Raw genomic sequence first — 24,427 nt, forward strand, 5'->3', positions numbered from 1 at the left:
GTCACCTTGTTTGGCTTGGAACCTGGGGCTCGTGTTGAAGGTGCTTCAGCGATCTCTGTTTGAGCCTCTTAAACGGGCTTCTGAGAAGGATGTGACTCTCAAGACAGTTTTTTTAGTGGCAATGACATCGGCTAGAAGAGTGTCTGAGCTTCAGGCTCTTTCTTGTTGGGATCCTTTTCTGCAGTTCTCAGAATCTGGGGTAATTGTTCATACGGTGCCTTCTTTTCTGCCTAAGGTGCTTTCAACTTTTCACCTGAACCAGCCCATCTTTCTTCCTTCCTTCTCTAAGGAGGCGTTTCCAGACTCCTTTGGGCAATTGCGCCTTTTGGATGTCCGCAGGGCTCTGTGGCAGTATCTGCAGATGTCAAATGAGTTTAGGAATTCTGATCATTTATTTGTTCTGTTGGCAGGTCCCCGACGGGGGTTTCCGGCGTCTAAGGCCACTATAGCCCGATGGCTTAAAGAACTCATTTTTTCGGCTTATCTGCTTTCAGGGCGGTCGCTACCTGAAGCGTTTAAAGCGCACTCTACGAGAGCAATGTCCTCTTCGTGGGCTGAAACGGGTGTTTTTTCTCTTCAGGAAATCTGTCGTGCGGCTACCTGGGCTTCTCAGCTCTCTTTCGTGCGGCATTATAGGCTGGATGTGGCAGCGTGGCAGGATGCGCATTTTGGAGCGCAAGTGCTTGCTCGTGGAGTTGCCTGTTTCCACCCTACTTAAGGAGTGCTTTGGTACATCCCATCAGTTAATGGATTCATCTGCTGTTGATGACAAGGAAAGGAAAATTAGGTTCTTACCTCGATAATTTTCTTTCCTTTGGACACAGCAGATGAATCCATGGTCCCTCCCTGACTGACTTTAGTTTTTGTACAGATGTTGAATACAGACATTGTGTCTCATCAGGAGTACTTGAAGACAAGCTATCAGAGTTTCTACATGCTGTTTTAATTGCGGGAGGTTGATAACGTCCCTCCTTTGTTTGGTTATTGCCCCGGTTCTGGGGTGTTTGTTCTCTGTGAGGAAAGTTTATGTTATATTGCCTTTTTTATTCACTCTGCTTTGGAAATTTCATATACTGAAGGCAAAGGGGGTTGGGCATCTTAGAACACCATGTGCTTTCAGGGTTCTCTATCTCCTCCTGCTGGTAGGTGGATAGAACCCATCAGTTAATGGATTCATCTGCTGTGACTAAAGGAAAGAAAATTATCGAGGTAAGAACCTAATTTTCCCATCCAATTGAGAGTGCCACCACTGATTCCAAAGTATTCTAGGAGTCTTAGCAATATGTTATGGTTAACCATGTCGAACGTACTTGAAGTCAAATTGAAGGAGGAGAATGCTCTTGCCTATTGCTATTTCCTGCTTGAATTTGTTTAGGAGAGTGAGTAGTACTGTTTCGGTGCTGTGTAGGGGTCGAAATCCTGATTGTGACTCATGTAGTATAGTGAATTTGTGTATGTAGTCATTGAGTTGTTTGGTCACCAGTCCTTCCATTAGTTTGACTACTAATGGGATAGATGCTACTGGGCGGTAGTTAGTAATGTTGTTCGTTTTTTTCTTGGTGTCTTTTGGTATTGGGGTGAGCAGGAAGTTGCCTGTTTCTTTAGGGTACATACCCTGTTGCAGAATATGCTTAGTGGGTAGTATGCAGAAATTCTAATTCCAATTAGTGCTGATTATTGATTGTTAACATCTAATTATCAGCACTGATTAGCTTGTTAACTAATTAACCTGCTTATTTTCCAAGGAGAAGGGAGGCCATCTTCCGACACAAATCGGGAGATGGCCGGCCTTCTCCTAAAGCCTGCCAAATCGGTATACTCGAAAGCCGATTTTGGCCGGCTTCAACTGCTTTCCGTCGCAGGGCCGGCCAAAGTTCAAGGGGGCATGTTGGCCGTGTACTGAAGGCGGGATGGGGGCATGGTTAAGAGATGGCCAGCCTCGGCCGATAATGGAAAAAAGAAGGCCGGTCCTGACGAGCATTTGGCCAGCTTTACTTGGTCCCTTTTTGTTCACGACCAAGCCTTGGAAAGGTGCCCGAACTGACCAGATGACCACCGGAGGGAATCGGGGATCACCTCCCCTTACTCCCCCAGTGCTCACCAACTCCCTCCTGCCCAAAAAATAAAAATAAAAAACATTTTTTTGCCAGCCTCTATGCCAGCCTCAAATGTCATACCCAGCTCCACCACAGCAGTAGGCAGGTCCCTGGAGCAGTTTTTAGTGGGTACTGCAGTGCACTTCAGGCAGGCGGACCCAGGTCTATCCCCCCCCCTACCTGTTACACTTGTGCTGGTAAATGGGAGCCCTCCAAAACCCACCTGAAACCCACTGTACCCACATGTAGGTGCCCCCCGTTACCCTTTAAGGGCTATGGTAGTGGTGTACAGTTGTGGGGAGTGGGTTTGGGGGGGGGGGTTGGGTGGGCTCAGCACACAAGGTAAGGGAGCTATGCACCTGGGATCAATTTCTGAAGTCCACTGCAGTGCTCTCTAGGGTGCCCGGTTGGTGTCCTGGCATGTGACGGGGACCAGTGCACTACAAATGCTGGCTCGGATTTGGCTGGTTTTGAGATGGCCACTATTAGTTTCCATTATCGGCGAAAAACAATGGCGGCCATCTCTAAGGCCAGCCCAAATGTTGAGATTTAGCCGGCCCCGACCTTATTATCGAAACGAAAGGTGGCCGGCCATAATATTTCAATAATACGGTTGGGTACGCCACTTTACGGGGCCGTCATTAGAGATTCGATTATGCCCCTCCATGTTATATGCATTGTTATGGAATATGCTTCAATTTCTACATGGAAATCTCAGCGCAATATATAGAATCCGGGGAATTATGTGGAAAATATCCTTTTTGAATAATGCCCCTTAATTGTTAAAATGAGCACTGCTCTAGTTATCTGGATCTTTAGACTTTTCTTTTCTACCTTTCTTTTCTACCTGTCACCAGAATCTGAGACCTGCTATTATGCTGTGGCTGTGGTGAAAAAAGGAAGCAACTTTAAGTTCAGTGATCTTAAAGGCAAGAAGTCCTGCCACACAGGTTTCGACAAGGCAGCAGGTTGGATTATACCAGTTGGGTTACTCCAGACAAAAGGAATCCTTTCCTGGGAAGGGCCATCAAATGAGCCCATTGAGAGAGGTAAATATCATACAGCATGTGAAAAGAAGGAATAATTAGAAAGGTAGAGAAAACAGGGATTGAGGGAGACAAAGTAAAGAGAAATGGTGAGAAAAAGGGATGGACTGCAATTCTTGACTTTCTATACCTTCATTCCCTCTAAACTAAATTTTAAAATGTCATTGCCCAGCCAGTAAAAAAATAGTCTAATGGTTAGAGCAGTAGGTTGAGAACCAGGGAAACCAGGGTGTATATGTCTCTAACTTTACTTCTGGTCTTGGGCAAGTCACTTAACCCTTCATTACCCCATGTACAAACAAAGAGGCCAGTGTAGTAAGCTGCTCCATCCTTTAGCTCAGCAATTTACCCCAGATTTTCCAGCACTAATCTTACTCCTGATGTGGAAAGAATTTTTAGGGTGGAAAAATCAACAGGAAAACCACTGTGCTGAAGAATAGCACAGTGGGCATGCAAAAGGCAAAATCTGAAATGGCCAATGTTAAAACAACCCCTACCCCACTCCACCCTGCAACACACACACACATACACATAGAAAATTTTGTGATTTTTTTTTTGTACTTTTTCTCATAGCACTGAAATTTTTACTCTAGCTTAGGACACCATCCTAATGTGTAGCATACTACATTGGCCCCCATAGAGTGTAAGTCCTCTGGGGATAAGAAAGTACCTAAATAAATTAAAGTGGTAATTTTCAGGGAGGCCTCACAATTGTAAAGTATTCACAGACTTTGTAGCTAATTTTCAAAGGAAAACTATGCTCACAGTTTCCCTTTGAAATTTATTGACCAGACTTTACACCTGCATTATCTGTGGACAAATGTTTGTTCAAAAACATGAGTAAAGGCAGTTTCTCAGACAGTATAATTTTCTCAGGTAAATCACTGCCCAGATAGATGGCTTTGATAATTGCCCCTCCCCCTTCCCCTGCAAACAGCAAACTTGTTTGCATTTATTTCAATCATGCAGGGCTAACAGGAAACAAGAAGGGTTGTTTGGTTACATATGATATGTGTCACTCTTTATAATTGTATCACCAATATAACTGGAACCACTACATAGGAATCATACCTTCATATTCTCTTGCAGTGGCCTATTAGAAATTACAAGTTATTTTCCTTACCCTAAGCCACTCACTATGCCCAATGGCCCCTTTTGTGAATGAGTGTGAAAAAGAAGAACAGGATAGATTGACATGTGTTCTCCCCTTTACTGAGGCTAGTCAGAAGGTGGTACATATTATGAAATCCCACTGGTATATAGTCCAGCTTTATCCTTGTTTTCAGGAATTTCCAATGATATCCTATACAAGGGGCAAAACATTGGGAGAATGACTGGCATCAAATAAATTTCGTGAACCCCATAAAAAGAAGGAGAAGGGGGGAACACCTCAGCTGTGGGAGATGTCAGTGGTGTAGATTAGCGATGGTACGACCCGAATTGTTGGTGCCGGGAATGGGGAGGATATTAAGGGCTAGAGATATTACAAATTATGACACTAATAACATGATCTGTGTAATAGAGTGCCCTTGTAAACTAGTCTATATGGGGAAGAGTACTTGTTCTATTAAGACACGATTGACTGAGCATAAATCTTGAATCACTATTCAGGCACCTCTGGTAGATCATTGGTTGCAAAACCAACATACTGTAGAAGACATCAGATGGAGAATAGTGTACAGATGGGTAAGGAAGGAGGTTCAGTAAGTAGATTACTGAATTTCAGAGAAGGTAAAATTATGTATCATACCTGATAATTTTCTTTCCATTAATCATAGCTGATCAATCCATAGACTGGTGGGTTGTGTCCATCTACCAGCAGGTGGAGATAGAGAGCAATCCTTTTGCCTCCCTATATGTGGTCATGTGCTGCCGGAAACTCCTCAGTATGTCGATATCCAAGCTCCATCCGCAGGACTCAGCACTTAGAGAATTACACCCACAAAGGGACACTCTGCCCAGCTCACCACCGCCGAAACGGGGGAGGGGAATTAACCCAGCTCATCCCCACACAAGTGGGGGAGGGGAATCCGTCCAGCTCATCCCCGCGGAGCGGGGGAGGGACACCACCCCGCCAATGCGGGGGGATCTGGCTTATCCTGCAACCGCAACCGTGGGAGGAGCTGACTGACCCTAACACCGCGGGGTACAAAGCTGCCCTACAGCCGCACGAAGCGGGAGGGAACGCCGGCAGAATTTATGTCTCAATCCAGCCCCGTAAAACGGAGGGGAGAGGAATGCAGCAGCTCACTGTAACACAAACTCGTCTCAACTCTTGAAGAATCCATTGAAAAAACTTGAACACGAAGTCCTCCTGAACAGGAACTGAAGACTAAACTTGAACCTGAAATGCAACCAGAATATAAACAGTACAGATATCTGGGAGGGGCTATGGATTGATCAGCTATGATTAATGGAAAGAAAATTATCAGGTATGATACATAATTTTACCTTCCATATCATCATGCTGATCAATCCATAGACTGGTGGGATGTACCGAAGCAGTACTCACCCAGGGCGGGACATAGAAATCCCTGACCGCAACACTGAAGCTCCAAACTGGGCCTCCGCCCGAGCAGCCACAGTCAAGCGGTAATGCCTGGAGAAGGTATGGGCCGATGCCCAAGTTGCCGCCTTGCATATCTCTTCCAAGGAGACGGACCCGGCCTCTGCCATCGAGGCCGCCTGAGCTCTAGTGGAGTGAGCCTTCAGCTGGATAGGCGGCACCTTCCCCGCGGCCACATAAGCCGCTGCAAAGGCTTCCTTGACCCATCTTGCCACTGTAGGCTTAGCAGCCTGCAGACCCTTACGAGGACCTGCAAACAGGACAAACAGATGATCTGATTTCCGGAAATCATTGGTCACTTCCAAGTATCTGATGATGACTCGTCTCACATCCAGATATTTGAGAGCAGAGTATTCCTCTGGGTAGTCCTCCCTACGAAAGGAAGGGAGACAGAGCTGCTGATTCACATGGAAGCGAGAAACAATCTTGGGCAGGAAGGAAGGCACTGTGCGAATAGTCACTCCTGTCTCAGTGAACTGCAGAAAAGGCTCTCGACATGAGAGTGCCTGTAGCTCGGAAACTCTTCTGGCTGAAGTGATAGCCACCAAAAAGACTGCTTTCAACGTCAGGTCTTTCAGAGAAGCCCTCGACAAGTATTCAAAAGGCGGCTTCTGCAAGGCTCTTAGCACCAGGTTGAGATTCCACGCAGGCACCACTGAGTGCAGAGGAGGGCGCAGGTGATTAACTCCCTTGAGAAAACGTACCACATCTGGCTGCGAAGCCAGGGAAGCACCCTTCAGGCGGCCCCTGAAGCAAGCCAGAGCCGCTACCTGGACTTTAAGGGAACTGAGCGACAGGCCTTTCTCCAGACCTTCTTGCAGGAACGCCAACACTGAAGAAATTGGAGCAGTGAAGGGAGAAAGTGAGCCTGCTTCACACCACGCTGCAAAAGTACGCCAAACCCTGGCGTAAGCAGTAGAAGTAGAGCGCTTCCTCGCTCTCAGCATAGTGGCGATGACCTTGTCTGAGAAGCCCTTCTTCCTCAGACGCTGCTGCTCAATAGCCAGGCCGTAAGACCAAAGGGGGAGGGATCCTCCATCACCACGGGACCCTGATGCAACAGACCCTGCTCCACTGGCAGCCGCAGAGGGTCGTCCACTGAGAGCCTGATCAAGTCCGCATACCAGGGACGTCTGGGCCAGTCCGGACCCACCAGGATTATCCGGCCTGGATGCTTTGCCACCCGGTCTAGTACCCTGCCCAACATGGGCCAGGGCGGGAACACATAGAGAAGCTCCTGTGTCGGCCACTGTTGGAGAAGAGCATCTACTCCCAGAGATCGAGGGTCCCGTCCTCTGCTGAAAAAGCGCGGCACTTGGCAATTGGCCGATGACGCCATCAGATCTAGGCTCGGCTGGCCCCAGCGCTTTGTGATGTCCAAGAACGCCTGAGCCGATAACAGCCACTCTCCGGGATCCAAGGTATGGCGACTGAGAAAGTCCGCCTTGACATTCATGACTCCGGCAATGTGGGCCGCTGACAGCTGTTCCAGGTTCGCTTCCGCCCACTGGCATAGATTCAGGGCTTCCTTGGCTAGAGGGGCGCTCTTGGTACCTCCCTAGCGGTTGACATAGGCCACAGCCGTGGCATTGTCCGACAGGACCCGTACTGGCTTCAAAGCCAGTACCGGGAGGAACTCCAAAAGCGCCAACCGAATGGCTCTGAGTTCCAGGAGGTTGATAGACCACTTTGCCTCTGCCGGAGACCAGAACCCCTGCGCTGTCCTTCCCAAGCAGTGGGCTCCCCAGCCCGTCAAAGAGGCGTCCGTCGTGACGACAATCCACTCCGGGGTCACAAGAGGCATCCCTGCAGACAACTTGTCTGTCTTCAGCCACCAGCTCAGCGCCTTGCGCACTGCTGGGTCCAAGGGAAGGCGCACAGCATAATCCTCCGACACTAGAGTCCAGTGCTGCAGCAGAGAGTGTTGTAGTGGTCTCATATGAGCCCTGGCCCAGGGCACTACTTCCATCGTGGCCGTCATAGAGCCCAACAGCTGCACATAGTCCCAAGCCCGAAGCGGAGAGGCTACTAGGAACTGGTCCACCTGAGCCTGAAGTTTGACAATCCGATTGTCCGGCAGGAACACTCTGCCCACTTGGGTGTCAAATCGAACTCCCAGATACTCCAGGGACTGAGTCGGGCGCAGCTGGCTTTTCTCCCAGTTGATGATCCACCCCAGGGAGCCCAAAAGAGCAATCACCCGGTCCACAGCTTTGCCGCACTCTGCATAAGAGGGGGCTCGGATCAACCAGTCGTCCAGATAAGGATGGACTTGTACTCCTTCCTTTCGCAGGAAGGCCGCGATGACCACCATTACTTTGGAGAAGGTCCGCGGAGCAGTAGCCAACCCGAAAAACGCAGAAAGCGTTGATGAGGAGGCCAGATGGGAATATGCAAGTACGCTTCCTTGATGTCCAAGGATGCCAGGAACTCCCCTGCCTTCACTGCCGCTATAACAGAGCGGAGAGTCTCCATGCGAAAGTGCCGAACTTTCAAGGCCCGATTGACCCCTTTGAGGTCGAGGATAGGCCGTACAGAACCTCCTTTCTTTGGTACCACAAAGTAAATGGAGTAACGTCCCTTGCCAAGCTGATTTTCTGGCACCGGAACGACCGCACCCAGGCGGATCAGATTGTCCAAGGTCTGCTGCACTGCCACAGCTTTGACCGGAGACTTGCAGGGAGAGAGTACAAACCCGTCTCTTAAGGGTCGGCAGAACTCTAGCTTGTAGCCATCTCTGATGACTTCCAGCACCCAAGCGTCTGAAGTTACCCTGGTCCACTCGCCCAGAGACGAGGACAGGCGTCCTCCAATCTGCACTGGGCCATGGACCAGGACCCCGTCATTGGGTACGAGACCCTGGGGGAGGACCGGAGGGCGCACCTCCGGGACGGCGGTCTCTGCGAAAGGAATGCTGCTTGGGGGAGAAGTTCCTCTTGAAGGAAGAGGGGGCAGAGGAGCCCGACTTGCCCGGGCGGTACCGACGAGCTTCCTGAAACCGTCCTCTGGAGTTACCGGGGCGAGCACTGGCCCGAGCTCTGACCTCTGGTAACCTCTTGCCCTTAGACGTGCCGAGATCGGTCACAATTTTGTCCAGCTCGACCCCAAAGAGCAGCTTGCCTTTAAAAGGCAACTTAGCCAGGCGAGACTTAGAGGCGTGGTCCGCAGACCAATGCTTCAGCCAAAGCCACCACCGCGCAGAGACTGTCTGAGCCATACCTTTAGCCGAGGCTCTCAAGACATCATACAGTAAGTCTGCCAAATAAGCCAAGCCCGATTCCAGGGCCGGCCAATCAGCCCTCAAGGAAGGATCCGAGGGGGAAGCCGGCTGCACAATCGTCAGGCACGCCCTGGCCACATAGGAGCCGCAAACTGAGGCCTGCAAACTTAAGGCAGCCGCCTCGAAGGACGACCTTAAGGCCGCCTCCAATCTTCTGTCTTGGGCGTCCTTTAGGGCCGTGCCACCTTCCACCGGCAACGCCGTTTTCTTAGTCACCACAGTGATTAAAGAATCCACGGTAGGCCAAAGAAAGGCCTCCCGTTCACTTTCAGGCAAAGGATAGAGGCGGGACATAGCCCTAGCCACTTTGAGGCTCGCTTCCGGGACATCCCATTGAGCCGAAATTAAGGTGTGCATGGCATCATGCACGTGGAAGGTTCTAGGCGGGCGCTTCGTCCCCAGCATAATGGCGGAGCCAACAGGGGCTGAGGGAGAGATGTCCTCTGGAGAGGAAATCTTCAAAATGCTCATGGCCTGCACTAACAGGTTGGGCAAATCCTCTGAGCGAAAGATCCGCGCTGCAGAGGGGTCATCCGCTCCATCCGAGCGGGAATCCGTCTCCTCCAAGGAATCCCCAAAGGACCGTTGGGAGAACTCAGATACGCTGCCCTCATCTACATCAGAGGAGACAGAGTCCTCTAAGGCCTGGGAATCCACCCGAGGGCGTTTACTTCCGGGGGCCTCAACCCCTTTATCGGACAAGGGAGAAGGGGCAGCGTTTTGCATAAGGAAGGCCTGATGCAGCAGCAAAATAAACTCGGGGGAGAAACCCCCCAGACTGTGCACTTCAGCAGCCTGGGCCACAGCCCTAGACGCACCCTCAACCGGCGCTCGCAAGAGCGGGGGAGAAACTTGCTGCGCATCCAAGATGGCATCCGGCGCGACACTCCACGAAGGAGCCGCGCGGGAAGAACGGCGCTTAACTTTAACCGCTTTTTTGCCGTCGCCCAAATCAAGGGCGGCCATGGCATTAACGTCTCCCAGCTCAAGGGCGGCCCAAGAAGAAGCCGTCCGAGCAGAGTGGCCGGCCAAGATGGCGGAGGCGAGCAGCGGGGGATGGGCGTTTATGGCGGGAAAAACCGCCGCACCGGAGGAAGACCCGAGACACTGACTGGCCTCCAAACTGACACCCAACAAGGGCGAATCAGACTTTAAGACCCCCGCATCCCCGCTAGAAGCGCACACGCGGTCCGGGGAGCGATTCTTCGCGCCCTCGCCCTCCGACGCCATAGGCCACGTGGAGATCGATCGGGGAACCCCCTGCCCGCTATAAAAAGGTAAAAATTACCTGCTTCTCGCTCCGAGCTGTAACGAACTGGTGTCCCAGTGACTATGCTGCAATAAACGTTTAAATAAACGTTGAAATAAACGCCCTTAAGGACGTCCAAAATTTTTTTTTTTTTTAACGGAGCCAGCGGGAGGGGGGAGAAAAGGAGGGACCTGGCGCCACCAGGTTTGCACTTGCTCAAGAAGAGCCCTCAACCCCAGGTACTCAACAAAACCTAAAAATTAGGCTTAGAGACCTAGCCAGAGCTGCTGCTGTGTGTGACCACCACCTGCTGAGATAGAGAACATACTGAGGAGTTTCCGGCAGCACATGACCACATATAGGGAGGCAAAAGGATTGCTCTCTATCTCCACCTGCTGGTAGATGGACACAACCCACCAGTCTATGGATTGATCAGCATGATGATATGGAACAATGGTATATACGTATATATATACCATTGTTCTCTGAAATTCAGTATTTATATATACACATTACAAACAGTGACACCAGCTGGCTTACATGCAGAGCTGGAGTGGGCATTGCTGCTTTAAATGAGATAGCTACGACATAATATCTGTTACCCAATAGAGGCCAGGGAGAGTGATTATGATGTCATGATTAAGAAAATGGATAAAAGCAGGTTGAGGAAACGCCATCGCCATCTTTGCAAGGGGTTGTTTGTCCTCACAGGACGTCCCGGCGAAGGGGCGGGGAAACCCGTATTATTGAAACAAGATGGACGTCCATCTTTTGTTTTGATAATACAGTCGGGGACGCCCAAATCTTGACATTTAGGTCGTCCCTAGAGATGGTCTTTTTTTTTTTTTTTTTTGTTACATTTGTACCCCGCGCTTTCCCACTCTTGGCAGGCTCAATGCGGCGGGCAATGGAGGGTTACGTGACTTGCCCAGAGTCACAAGGAGCTACTTGTGCCAGGAATTGAACTCAGTTCCTCAGTTCCCCAGGACAAAAGTCCACCACCCTAACCACTAGGCCACTCCTCCACTCCTCCGTCCTTAGACTTGGTCGTTTCTGATTTTCGGCGATAATGGAAACTAAGGACGCCCATCTCAGAAACGACCAAATGCAAGCCCTTTTGGTCGTGGGAGGAGCCAGCATTCGTAGTGCACTGGTCCCCCTGATATGCCAGGACACCAACCGGGCACACTAGGGGGCACTGCAGTGGACTTCAGAAATTGCTCCTAGGTACATAGCTTGTGTGCTGAGCCCCCCAAAACCCACTATCCACCACTGTACACCACTACCATAGCCCTTACGGGTGAAGGGGGGCACCTAGATGTGGGTACAGTGGGTTTGTGGTGGGTTTTGGAGGGCTCACATTTACCACCACAAGTGTAACAGGTGGGGGGGGGGGGATGGGCCTGGGTCCGCCTGCCTGAAGTGCATTGTACCCACTAAAACTGCTCCAGGGACCTGCATACTGCTGTCATGGAGCTGGGTATGATATTTGAGGCTGGCATAGAGGCTGGCATAGAGGCTGGCAAAAAATATTTTTAAAAAAATGTTTTTGAGGGTGGGAGGGATTTAGTGACCACTGGGGGAGTAAGGGGAGGTTATCCCCGATTCCCTCTGGTGGTCATCTGGTCAGTTCAGGCACCTTTTCGTGGCTTGGTCGTAAGAAAAAAAAGGACCAAGTAAAGTCGTCCAAGTGCTCATCAAGGACGCCCTTTTTTTCCATTATGGGTCAAGGACACCCATGTGTTAGGCATGCCCAAGACCCGCCTTCGCTACGCTTCCCCCGGGAACTTTGGTCGTCCCCACGATGGAAAGCAGTTGGGGACGCCCAAAATCGGCTTTCGATTATGCCGATTTGGGTGACCCTGGGAGAAGAACACCCATCTCCCGATTTGTGTCGAAAGATGGGCGTCCTTCTCTTTCGAAAGTAAGCCTCATAGTACCTACTTTTATGTCATATACACATAACTATTCCTGGAGGTGAAAAATGGGTGGAGCAAGAGCAATATTGGCGGTATTGAAGCTGTGTTGTTTTCTCCAGGAGCATTGGGCCACATGAGTCAAGCCTCTTAAACACAAAAGTGCTCCCTCTCCCTCCAAAGACATCTCCCAAAAAACTTCCCACCAAAGACTGCACCCTCCCTTAGGCTTTGCATTTCATTATGTGTTCAGCAGTGACTTAAACTACAGTGCATTCTCCGAGGACAAGCAGGGTTCTTGTTCTCACGAATGGGTGACGTCCACGGCAGCCCCTCCGATCGGAGATCTTCACTAGCAACAGCCCTCGTGCTAGCCCTCGTGTGCGCATGCGTGGCCGTCTTCTCGCCTGAACGCGAGCATGCTCGTCAGTCTTCATTTTTCCGCGGCTCAGGACAGCTGTTTTTTGGTCGGCCTGGGCCCCAAGGAGACCCCTCGTGTCTTTTCACCGCGTTCTTCCGTTCGGAAGTATCAGGAATCTTCTTTTCCATCGCGTGTCTCTTAGTTTAAAAAAAAAATTCCCTTACTTCGAGTTTTTTCCCGTAAGTTTCTTTCTTTGTCGGGCGCGGCCTTTTTCGCCGCCCGTACGGTTTTTTTCTAACTTTTTTGGTGCTATTAGCCATCATCACGAATTTTGACTTCGCCAGCATGATTTTTCCGCCCGTGTCCTCGAAGCCTGCCAGCGTCTTCAAAAAGTGCACCCAGTGCAGCCGGACTATTTCCCTCACTGATAGGCACGTTTCGTGCCTTCAGTGTCTGGGGGCCGGGCATCGCCCCCAAGCCTGTACTCTCTGTCTTCTCTTGAAGAAGCGGACTCAGGCGGCGAGATTGGCCCAGTGGAACCTTTTGTTCAGGGCCTTGTCCAGTGCTTCGACGTCTTCGGTACCGAGGTCATCATCCGGTGTGTCGACGTCTGCGGTACCCAGCTCTTCTGCCGGTGATCCAGCATCTGCGATACCGAGGTCATCAGTGGTATCGATGTAATCGGAGGGTGCTTCGTCTTCCGGAGTGCAGGTGAGGGCTGTCCATTCCCCTGCTGGTAGCGGTGAGCCCTCGAGTAGGTCTCCGCCTGCCTCGAGGGCTCCTGCAGTACAGACCCCCCGGTATCGACCTCTTTTGGACCTGGCCCACAGGAGACGTTTGGATTCAACATCCTCCTCTTCGGTACTGGGAGGTACCGGTGACGGCAAAGAAGCATCGTCATCGGTCGCCTTCCAGACGCGGTACCGAGAGCTCTGGGTCACCGGTGCCACCGGCACACAAGCGTCGACATCGGGAGGACCGCTCACCCTCCATTCAGGAGGTGTCGATGCGCTCCCCTGTGGACAGCCCGGTACCGCCTCCGCGTCCTGGACAGATTTGCAGCTCGTTGCCGGTACCAGACTCCTTGCCTCTCTCGACAGCTGCTCTGAACGAGAGCCTCAGGGCCATCCTTCCAAGGATCCTGGAAGAGCTGTTGCGCCCTTCTCCTCCGGTGCCGGGGGTGCTTGCGCCGCCAGTACCGACGACTGAGGCGACGGCTGGGCCCTCATCCGTGATGAGGTCTCCCGTACCGGTACCGCTTGCGGTACCGGCATTGGCTGCCTCCCAGGCGGACTCTCCAACGACATCGATGGAGGGAGCTCCATCGCCGCCGGTATGGGAGTCTTCCTCTCGACACTCCCACCGTGGTCATGTTCCTACGGAGTCGAGGCGGGCACAGCTTCAGACAGAAGTTTATGAACTGGTGTCCGACACCGATGGTGAGGCCTCATGGGAGGCAGAGGAAGACATCAGATATTTCTCAGATGAGGAGTCTGACGGTCTTCCTTCTGATCCCACTCCCTCCCCTGATTGACAGCTTTCTCCTCCCAAGAGTCTATCTTTCGCAGCCTTTGTCCAGGAAATGTCTACGGCCATTCCTTTCCCTGTGGTTACGGAGGATGAGCCAAGGGCTGAAATGTTTGAGCTTTTGGACTATCCTTCGCCACCTAAGGAATCGTCCACAGTACCCATGCATCATGTCCTCAAGAAGACATTGCTGGCGAATTGAGCGAAGCCGCTAACTAATCCCCACATTCCCAAGAAGATCGAATCCCAGTATAGGATCCATGGGGACCCAGAGTTGATGCGGACTCAGTTGCCTCACGACTCTGGTGTGGTGGATCTGGCCCTTAAGAAGGTCAAGAGTTCTAGAGAGTATGCTTCGGCACCCCCGGGCAAAGACTCTAGAACCTTTTGGGAAGAAGGCCTACCATTTGTCAATGCTCATTGCCAAAATCCAGTCCTACCAGCTCTACACGACCATTCATATGCGGAACAATGTGCAGCAGTTGGCGGACTTGGTGGACAAGCTTCCCTCTGAGCAAGCCAAGTCTTTTCAGCAGGTGGTCAGGCAGCTGAAGGCATGTCGTAAATTCCTGGCCAGGGGTGTTTACGATACTTTTGATGTCGCATCCAGGGCCGCTGCTCAAGGTGTGGTGATGCGCAGACTCTCATGGCTGCGCACCTCAGACCTGGAGGATAGGCTCCAGCAGCGGATAGCGGACTCTCCTTGCTGGGGGGATAATATATTTGGAGAAAAGGTTGAACAGGTGGTAGAACAGCGGGACACCACTTTCGACAAATTCTCCCGCCGGACGCCTTCAGCATCTACCTCAACTGGTAGACATTTTTATGGGGGAAGGAGGACTGTTCCCTATTCTTCTAATAAGCGTAGTTACAATCCTCCCTCTCACCAGCTTGCCGCCCAGGCCAAACCCCAGCGCACTCATTCTCGTCAACAGCGTGCGCCTCCAAAGGCCCCTGTAGCTCCCCAGCAAAAGCGAGGGACGGGCTTTTGACTGGCTCCGTGCTGGACGATCTACCGGTCGGGGGGAGGTTAAAATTTTTTCACCAAAGGTGGCCTCTCATAACCTCCAACCAGTGGGTTCTTCAAATAGTCCGACTAGGATACTCCCTCAATTTTGTTTCAAAGCCTCCAAATTGCCCACCGGAAGCTCAGTCCTTCAGCTTCCAGCACAAGCAGGTACTTGCAGAGGAACACTCCGCCCTTCTCAGCGGCAATGCGGTTGAGCCCATGCCACCGGGGCAAGAAGGGCTGGGATTCTATTCCAGGTACTTCCTTGTGGAAAAGAAAACAGGGGATGCGTCCCATCCTAGACCTAAGGGCCCTGAACAAATATCTTGTCCGAGAAAAGTTCAGGATGCTTTCCCTGGGCACCCTTCTTCCCATGATTCAGCAAAACGATTGGCTATGCTCTCTGGACTTAAAGGATGCTTACACTCATATCCCGATACTGCCAGCTCACAGACAATATCTTCGATTCCGTCTGGGAACACGGCACTTTCAGTATTGTGTGCTACCCTTTGGTCTCGCCTCCGTGCCCAGGGTGTTCACAAAATGCCTGGCTGTCGTAGCGGCGTCTCTATGCAGACTGGGAGTGCACGTGTTCCCTTACCTCGACAATTGGCTGGTGAAGAACACCGAGGCATGAGCTCTACAGTCCATGCAGATGACTATTCGACTCCTGGAGCTACTAGGGTTTGTGATAAATTATCCAAAGTCCCACCTTCTTCCAGTTCAAAAGCTCAAATTCATAGGAGCTCTGCTGGATTCTCAGACGGCTCATGCCTACCTTCCGGAAGCGAGGGCCGACAATCTTCTGTCCCTCGTTTCCGGGGTGAAGGGGTCTCAGCAGATCACAGCTCAGCAGATGTTGAGATTGCTCGGCCACATGGCCTCCACAGTTCATGTGACTCCCATGGCCCGTCTTCACATGAGATCAGCTCAATGGACCCTAGCTTCCCGTGGTACCAAGCTGCTGGGGGTCTAGAGGATGTAGTTCAGCTGTTCACCAGTTTTCTTCAATCCCTGCAGTGGTGGACAATTCGGTCCAATTTGACTCTGGGACGTCCCTTCCAAATTCCTCAGCCGCAAAAAGTGCTGACGACGGATGCATCTCTCCTGGATCTCTACAGATCAATCTCCTGGAGTTACGAGCAGTCTGGAACGCTCTAAGGGCTTTCAGGGATCGGCTGTCCCAAAAAATTATTCAAATTCAGACAGACAACCAGGTTGCCATGTATTACATCAACAAGCAGGGGGGCACCAGATCTCGCCCTCTGTGTCAGGAGGCCGTCAGAATGTGGCTTTGGGCTCGCCGATACGGCATGTGTCTTCAGGCCACATATCTGGCAGGCGTAAACAACATTCTCCGAGGACAAGCAGGCTGGACATCACCACGCATGGGTCGTCGTCTGCGACGGCCCAGGAGCTCCGGAAATTAACAAAAAATTCTAGAAGCAGCGCGACGGGTACGGGGACCGTGACCGCGCACCACACATGCACGAGTGACTTCCCACCCGCGACACCCGCATGCTTCCTTCAGTTTCCTTTTTTCCACTTCGCAAAGAGGGGTTGTTTTTCTGCCGCTCCTCGCGTTGTTTGGGCCCAGGAGACGTTTTAGCGTTGTGTTTACGCGCTCCGGTTCCTCTTTTTGCCCTTTTTTTCTTATTTTATTTTATTTATTTTCTTCTTAGTCTTTAAAAAAAAAAAAACATCCTTTATTTTTGTAGTTTTTTTGAACTTGGTAAGTTTCATTTCTCCCATCGGTGGCGGTCACCTTTAGGCCGCCCAGTCGAGTGCCTTCCTTTTTTTGTGCCTTTTCATCGGCACCATCGAGCAGTTTGATTTTTCTTCCGCTATTTTTCCTCCCATGTCATCGAGGACTCCCAGCGGCTTCAAACGCTGTTCCCTCTGCAACCGGACCATCTCGTCGACTGATCCTCACGCTTGCTGTTTCCAGTGCCTCGGGCACGACCATTTACCTGCTTCGTGTAAGCTTTGTAAATTAATGAAAAAGCGGACCCAGGTGTCTCGAGAGGCTCAGCGTGCAAAGCTTTTTCCAGATCGGTCCGGACCTTCAACGTTGGCATCGATATTGGTACCGAGGTCGACGGCATCGACATCGACATTGAGAGAAGCGGCATCGAGAGTCCATGTAATGGCTGCCGAGAGACCTGTTACCGCTGGGAGCAGCGAGGCATCGAGTGGGTCTCCAACCGTCTCGAGGCCTACTGCTATGCAGGCCCCCCAGGACCGCTCTGAGTCGGACCCGGACCCGAAGAGGCCTGAGGATTCCACGTCCTCTTCATCGGTACCGAGGAGTGTCGATGACGGGCGTCGGGCGAAGGCTAAGAAGCGTCGTCATCGATCCCCCTCTCGTCATGGTACCGAGAGCTCCGGGGAGCCGAGGGAGTTGGCACCCGAGAAGCGTTGGCACTGGGAGGACCGCTCACCCTCCATTCAAGAGGTGCCGACATGTCGGTCGTCTGGCAGCCAGGTACCGGTTCTCGAACCTCATCTGATTCTGGCACCGACTCCCCCACGGCCCCTCAGCTTGTTCCGATGGCAGCCCTCGGTGAGTGTCTCCGAGCCATGCTTCCAGGTCTTTTGGAAGGGATGATCCATCCTTCTCCCTCGGTACCGCAGGTGCTTGCGCCTGCGGTACCTACTGCTGAGACGACGTCTGGCCCATCTCCTGTGTGGAGGTCTCCGCCCTCGGTACCGCTTGCGGTGCCTGAGCCAGCTGCCACCCGGGTGGACTCTCCCTCGACATCGGTGGAGGAAGCTTCGCCGGAGTCCAGGCAGGGGTCCACTTCTCGACGCCCTTCGTGAGGACATCGCTCCTGTAGGTCAAGGCAGGATCGGGTTTGGGCTGCTCTTCGAGAGCTATTGTCCGATACCGAACAGGAGCACTCATGGAGTGAGGAGGAAGACCCCAGATATTTTTCGGAGGAAGATTCTCAGGGGCTTCCGTCGGATCCCACTCCACCTATTGAGGTTAGGCAATCTCCACCTGAGTGTCTCTCCTTTTCATCTTTTGTGCGGGAAATGTTTAGGGACATTCCTTTTCCCATGGAGGCTGTGGATAAGCCCAGGGCCGGATCTTGCCCTCTGCGTCAGGAAGCCGTCAGGATGTGGCTTTGGGCTCGCCAGCACGGCATGCTTCTCCAGGCCACATATCTGGCAGCCTTCATTGGGGGAAGGGTCTCATGTACGTGTATCCTCCCATTCCTTTAGTAGGGAAAACTCTGCTGAACTCAAGCAAGACCGCGGAACCATGATTCTGATAGCACCTTTCTGGCCCCGTCAGATATGGTTCCCTCTTCTTCTGGACTTGTTGTCAGAAGAACCGTGGAGATTGGACTGTTTTCCGACCCTCATCACTCAGAACCAGGGGTCGCTTCTACATCCCAACCTCCAATCCCTGGCTCTCACGGCCTGGATGTTGAGAGCTTAGAAGTTGCCTCGTTAGGCCTCTCAGAGGGTGTCTCCCGAGTCTTACTTGCTTCCAGGAAAGATTCCACGAAAAGGAGTTATGGTTTTAAATGGAGGAGGTTTGCCATCTGGTGTGACAGCAAGGCCCTAGACCCTTTCTCTTGCCCTACACGGACCCTGCTTGAATACCTTCTACACTTATCAGAGTCTGGTCTTAAGACTAACTAAGTAAGAGTTCACCTGAGTGCAATCAGTGCTTATCATCACCGTGTAGAAGGTCAGCCGATCTCTGGACAGCATTTAGTTGTTCGTTTTATGAGAGGTTTGCTTTTGTCAAAGCCCCCTGTCAAACCTCCACCAGTGTCATGGGATCTCAACGTCGTTCTCACCCAGCTGATGAAGCCTCCTTTTGAGCCACTGAATTCCTGCCATCTGAAGTACTTGACCTGGAAGGTCATTTTCTAGGGGGCAGTGTTGGATTACTTCTCTCCCCCTCCTCCAGATTTCAACCCCTTCTTCCACCTCAATCTCACTGTTTTTCCTCCTTTGAAGTCCACTCTATCCGCCTTTTCTCTCCTCTGCCTCTTCGAATAGCGGTCATTTATCGTCCCCCTGATAAGTCCCTTTCATCCTTTCTCAGTGACTTTGATGCCTGGCTTGCCTTCTTCCTTGATCCTTCCTCCCCCTCTCTCATCCTTGGTGACTTTAATATTCCTGCTAATGATCCTTCTAACTCTTATATTTCCAAGTTACTTGCTTTAACATCCTCCTTTAATCTCCAACTATGCTCCACCTCCCCGACTCATCAAAATGGTCACTGTCTTGATCTTATCTTCTCCTCCAACTATTCACCCTCTAGTTTCCTTGCCTCTGATCTTCCCCTCTCTGATCACCATCTTATAACTTTCACACTTAAACCTCCTCCCTCCCAGTCCCGTCCTAACTTATCTATTTTATCTAGGAATCTTCATGGTATTGACCCTTCATCTCTATCCTCCCATGTTTCAAACCTCCTCTCGACTGTGGCACCATCCACGTCTGTCAACGAGGCTGTTTCTTCTTACAACAATATTCTATCATCTTCCTTAGACACTCTTGCACCTTTGATGACCCGCCCTATAAGGCGTACAAAACCCCAACCTTGGCTGACTTCTAATATCCGCTACCTACGTTCCTGTACCCGCTCCGCCAAACGCCTCTGGCGGAAATCTCGGGCCCTTGCTGATTTCTTACACTTTAAGTTCATGCTGACCTCCTTCCAATCTGCTCTTTTACGCGCCAAACAGGATTATTATATCCAACTGACTAACTCTCTTGGCTCTAACCCTCGACTTCTCTTCACCACATTGAACTCTCTCCTCAAGGTGCCCCCTCCCCCAACTCCCCCTTCATTATCTCCTCAGACCCTTGCTGAATTCTTTCACGACAAGGTTCAAAAGATAAACCTTGCATTCTCTACCTCGCCACCTCTCCCTCCACTAGTCCGTTCCCCTCTCTCTCCTTCCCCTCATTCCCTTTCCTCCTTTCCTGAAGTTACTATTGAGGAAACTACACTTCTCCTTTCTTCCTCAAAATGTACCACCTGTTCCTCTGATCCCATTCCCACCCACCTTCTTAATGCCATCTCTCCTGCTCTTATTCCTTTTATCTGTCACATTCTCAACCTCTCACTTTCCACTGCGACTGTCCCTGCTGCCTTTAAACATGCTGTGGTCACACCTCTCCTTAAGAAGCCTTCACTCGATCCTACTTGTCCCTCTAATTACCGACCCATCTCCCTCCTTCCCTTTCTCTCCAAATTACTTGAGCGTGCTGTTCACCACTGCTGCCTTGATTTTCTCTCCTCACATGTGTCAGCTATCGTTGTCTAGGGTTGGTCCCGGAGTCCACTTCACAGAGGCAGTGGGTTCCCAAAGATTACGCAATCCACACAGGATTTGGATATATAAAGTATATTATATTTGCATATATGTATTGGCTCACAGCACTTAGTACAGGAAAAGGGTACAAGCTGTCTTGGGGTGTGTGTTTAGAGGGAGGGAGAAAGAAAGGATAGGGTGTTTGTTCAGAGGAAAAAGAAACCTTGGACTTGAAGAAAAGACTAGACGAATTTCATATTCCATATAAAAAGTTTATTTACAATTGTACTGGATACCTTTTATGAGGTATGCAGGAAGCATGTTCAGACAAAGCAGTCAGAATGCTTAATACATATTCCTTTCATCCTGCTTAAATACTGTTTTTCCCTGCTCTTTCTTCTAACATCACGTGCAGTCTATATCATACCATAAATCCTTTAACTTAAAGCAAAACATATGCCGCATCTGGTTCCCATTCCTTTTTCTTTTCTTACAGACAGTCAGGCGTCTTGCCCTTGCCCGTTTTGCAGCACTCTCTCTCAAGACATGGGGGGGGGGGGAGGTTGCATTAATCAATCACTGTCAGCACTTCCTGCTGCTGTGAACTTTTCAACTTTTTATATTTCTCACAATCCTCCCTTGAGATCTGACTTGTCAGTCAGGTCTCACACTTTCTTATGTGCGTGCAAGTATTCTTTTGGGTCTGGTACTGCCTTTTGTCTGCGAGATTAGAAAATAGGACATTCATATACACACCTCTTCTAATCCACCCCCTCATTATTTATGGTATGCTATGCCTGCAAGCTCTGTCTTTCCATCATCTTTATCATACGTCTTTCAATATTTCTGCTGACATATTAAAGTTCTATTCATTCTTGATTTCAGTTACCATTGTCATTAAAAGCATCCTGGCACATCTTTGCAAACATGCTAATACACATGTTACACAGCATTAAACAGATTCAATTGTACTATAACTTATAGTCACACCACAGATACCTGTCATTCTTACTTTTCATATAAGAACAATTATAAGAATAATGCCCAATTGCATTAACTGATGTGGCATTAAGAATTATACAAATTAAAAGCATATTCCAAGGTTATTAACATTCATTGAATCAGTTGTTACATACTATTGAGTTAAAGTCTTATTGCAGCTTGTTTTATTGCCACACTTTTCTTTGGTGGCTGTGACATTTACAATCACTGTACTTCCTTCTATAGACCAATTACCTGTTACAACATTGTGCGTGTAATTGCACTTTATCGGGGAATGTTTTCAGTTGTCATACTATTAATTAGACACCAAAATGATGTCTGTGGGTACTTGTCCATAAGCAAGGCTTGCTTATAAATAGTCTCATTTGTCCAATGAAGGTTTCCATCATCCCTTACACAGGTATTATTGGGATAACAGACATGATTTTATCATTGTAGTCCCATATATCATAGCTGGCAAGGACAAGGATGATGTCAGTCAGTGGGCACATATGATACAATCAGTCAAATTCAACATCTTGGCCGCTGTAACAAGTCTATATGTGTTCATTGTCCATTAACAAACAACAACAAAACAACAACATCCCAATACCATCATGTTTAGGGACATGATGTTTGTTTATTCTTTGTCCATTTCAATATTATTGGTTCGTCGAATATCTGATAAGTGTATCCAAGAAGTATGACCTTCCAGACGGGCAGCGGTCTGAGTAAGGGCCGTAATAGCAAAAGGCCCTACATACACAGGATCCTTCCACGTTTTATGTGTAAAGTTCTTTCGCAGTACTAGATCACCTACTTTAAAAGCACAAACATCATTAGTAGTCCCTGCCTGTGATGCTACATTTGTTCGGATCATATCACTTGTCAGGTTCAACATTGGTTGTAGCTTTTGCCAGTACTGAGTTGTATTATCAGTACTTGCTGTCTGCATCGGGAAGAAATGACGTCCTGTCTGAATTTGGAATGGGGTCAATTTTGTACGCCCATTAGGTTGGGCCCTTATTGTCATTAATGCTAATGGCAATACATCAAGCCATGTATATAATTTTCCCACCATTTCTTTATTGAGAGATTTTAATAAAACTCTCAATTTTGTTTTTAAAATACCATTGTAGCGCTCTACCAAACCATTGGAGGTGGGGCGATACACTGATACTTTCCTGTGTGTTAAACCCATAATCGTTTCCATTTCTTTCAAAACACTGTTATTAAAATGTGTCCCGTTATCAGAAATTATTCTAGACGGACACCCATGTCTTGGCATTATATGAGTTACCAGGCATTGTACCACCTCATGTGCTGTCTCCCTTTTACATGGAAATGCTTCTATCCACCTTGAGAAAGCATCCACCCAAACTAACAAATATCTTTTTCCCTGCACTGGAACAATCATATCAGTGAAATCAATATACCATTCTTTTGCTGGGCCTTCTGGTATTGGAAGTGTCCCAGGCGATATTTTAGGACCTCTTTTAGGTATGTTAATATTACATACCATGCAATTCTGCACAACCTGTTGAATCAGGTTATCAATTTTTAAAGTCCAAAATCTTTGCTCAAATTGTTGTTTCATTGTTTCCCTGTTCCAATGCATGGTTGCATGCCACCCAATCAATACCTTAATCGCCTGGCTCATTGGCATACAAGGTAATCCTTCTTCTGCATTAAACCATTCACTTCCCAATTTCATACATCCTCTCTTCAACCATTTTTCACTTTCCTGTCCCTCTGGCTGCCACATTTCAATCTTATCTACATTCGTAAGTGGCCCTTTCTGTGTCTGTCTAGTATTATACAAAATCTTTTCACTTTGCTTAACCACCTCCATTGCTGCTGCATCAGCCATTGCATTACCTAGTGCCTCAAAGGTTGGCCTTTCAGTGTGGGCCGGGGTCCACACAACTGCAGTTTTTCTACCTTCACGTTCCCTTCTGGCCAAAATTTCAAACAGCAATTTCCAATATGTGTAATGTTGTAGATTTTTACCTGCACTGGTTATCATGCCCCTACGCTGCCATTTTAATATATGATACTGTAGTGAACTTGCAACGTAACCACTATCAGTATATATAGTGACATTTTGAGTCATATCAGTGTGTTGTAAGGCCGTAATAACGGCTAAAAGTTCAGCATGCTGTGCAGTCTGGTCAGGAGGGGTTTTATATTGTACTTGCATTATCTTTCTTAGGTTCTCATCTACCTGCACGCAGGCAAAGCCTGCAACAGTCCTTTCACAAGCTCCATCTGTAAACCATATTAACCCATCAGATAAGGGTTCAAAAGTAAGACAGTGAAATGTAGGGATTTCTATAGTATCGATCTCACCCTCTTGATCGACAGGAAAAAGCAGATCTATCTTATTTCTCTGTTCTTTAGTTAATGGTATTATTCTTATATCTTGTCCTAAAAGTACTGCTTGATATTTTCCAAATCTAGTGGCTGTCAATGCCGTCTGGCTAGGGCTCAACAGCGTTTTAATCGTGTGGTTGGTATGTATTACAATAGGAACAAAAGGCATTTGTGCTCTCCATTTGCCTACTGCTGCCACAATAGCTGTCAATAACTTTGGTATTTCTTTCATTCCCTTTTCCACATGATTAAAAGAGCCTGACAAAAAAGCTACTGGTGCATTTACTTCATTGTTTTGATTAATCATAGCTGCCCAACTGTTTCCCATGTCTTTTACCCACAAATGCACAGGTGATTGGATATCTATTACTGCTAAAGGTCCTGGGGATAACAAATCCCTCACAATCTTAGCCAGCACTATCTTATCCTGCTCTTCCAACACAATTAGTGTATTCTTTGGTGTGGCTGTGGGCAGTTTCAAATGTTTATACAGTCTCATTACTTTTTGTGTATAATTTGGTATCCATTGTCTGCAGTAATTTAACATTCCCAAAACAGCACGTAACTGGGTAACTGTTTGCGGTACCGGAGTCTCATTTAAAATAGATATAACTTCAGGTATAATGACCTTATGTTCTGCTGAAACATTTTGTCCTAAAAAGGTGACAGTAGACTGAGCTATAACACATTTTTCCTTGTTACATTTATATCCTAACTCTCCTAATAACAAAAATAATTTTC

General features: G+C 49.1%; 1 protein-coding gene across 4 annotated transcripts in view; it reads left to right on the forward strand.

Moving 5' to 3' along the window:
- TF (transferrin) overlaps window positions 1–24,427 on the forward strand; it is a 642,048-nt gene that overhangs the window by 132,465 nt on the left and 485,156 nt on the right. For all 4 annotated transcript variants that reach the window (XM_030215724.1, XM_030215726.1, XM_030215725.1 and 1 more), the window contains exon 4: window positions 2,954–3,145. In XM_030215724.1, coding sequence (XP_030071584.1) covers window positions 2,954–3,145 — 192 coding nt within the window. The remainder of the gene's footprint in view (window positions 1–2,953; window positions 3,146–24,427) is intronic.

This window comes from Microcaecilia unicolor, chromosome 10 (assembly GCF_901765095.1).
Source record: "Microcaecilia unicolor chromosome 10, aMicUni1.1, whole genome shotgun sequence".
NCBI lineage: Eukaryota > Metazoa > Chordata > Amphibia > Gymnophiona > Siphonopidae > Microcaecilia > Microcaecilia unicolor.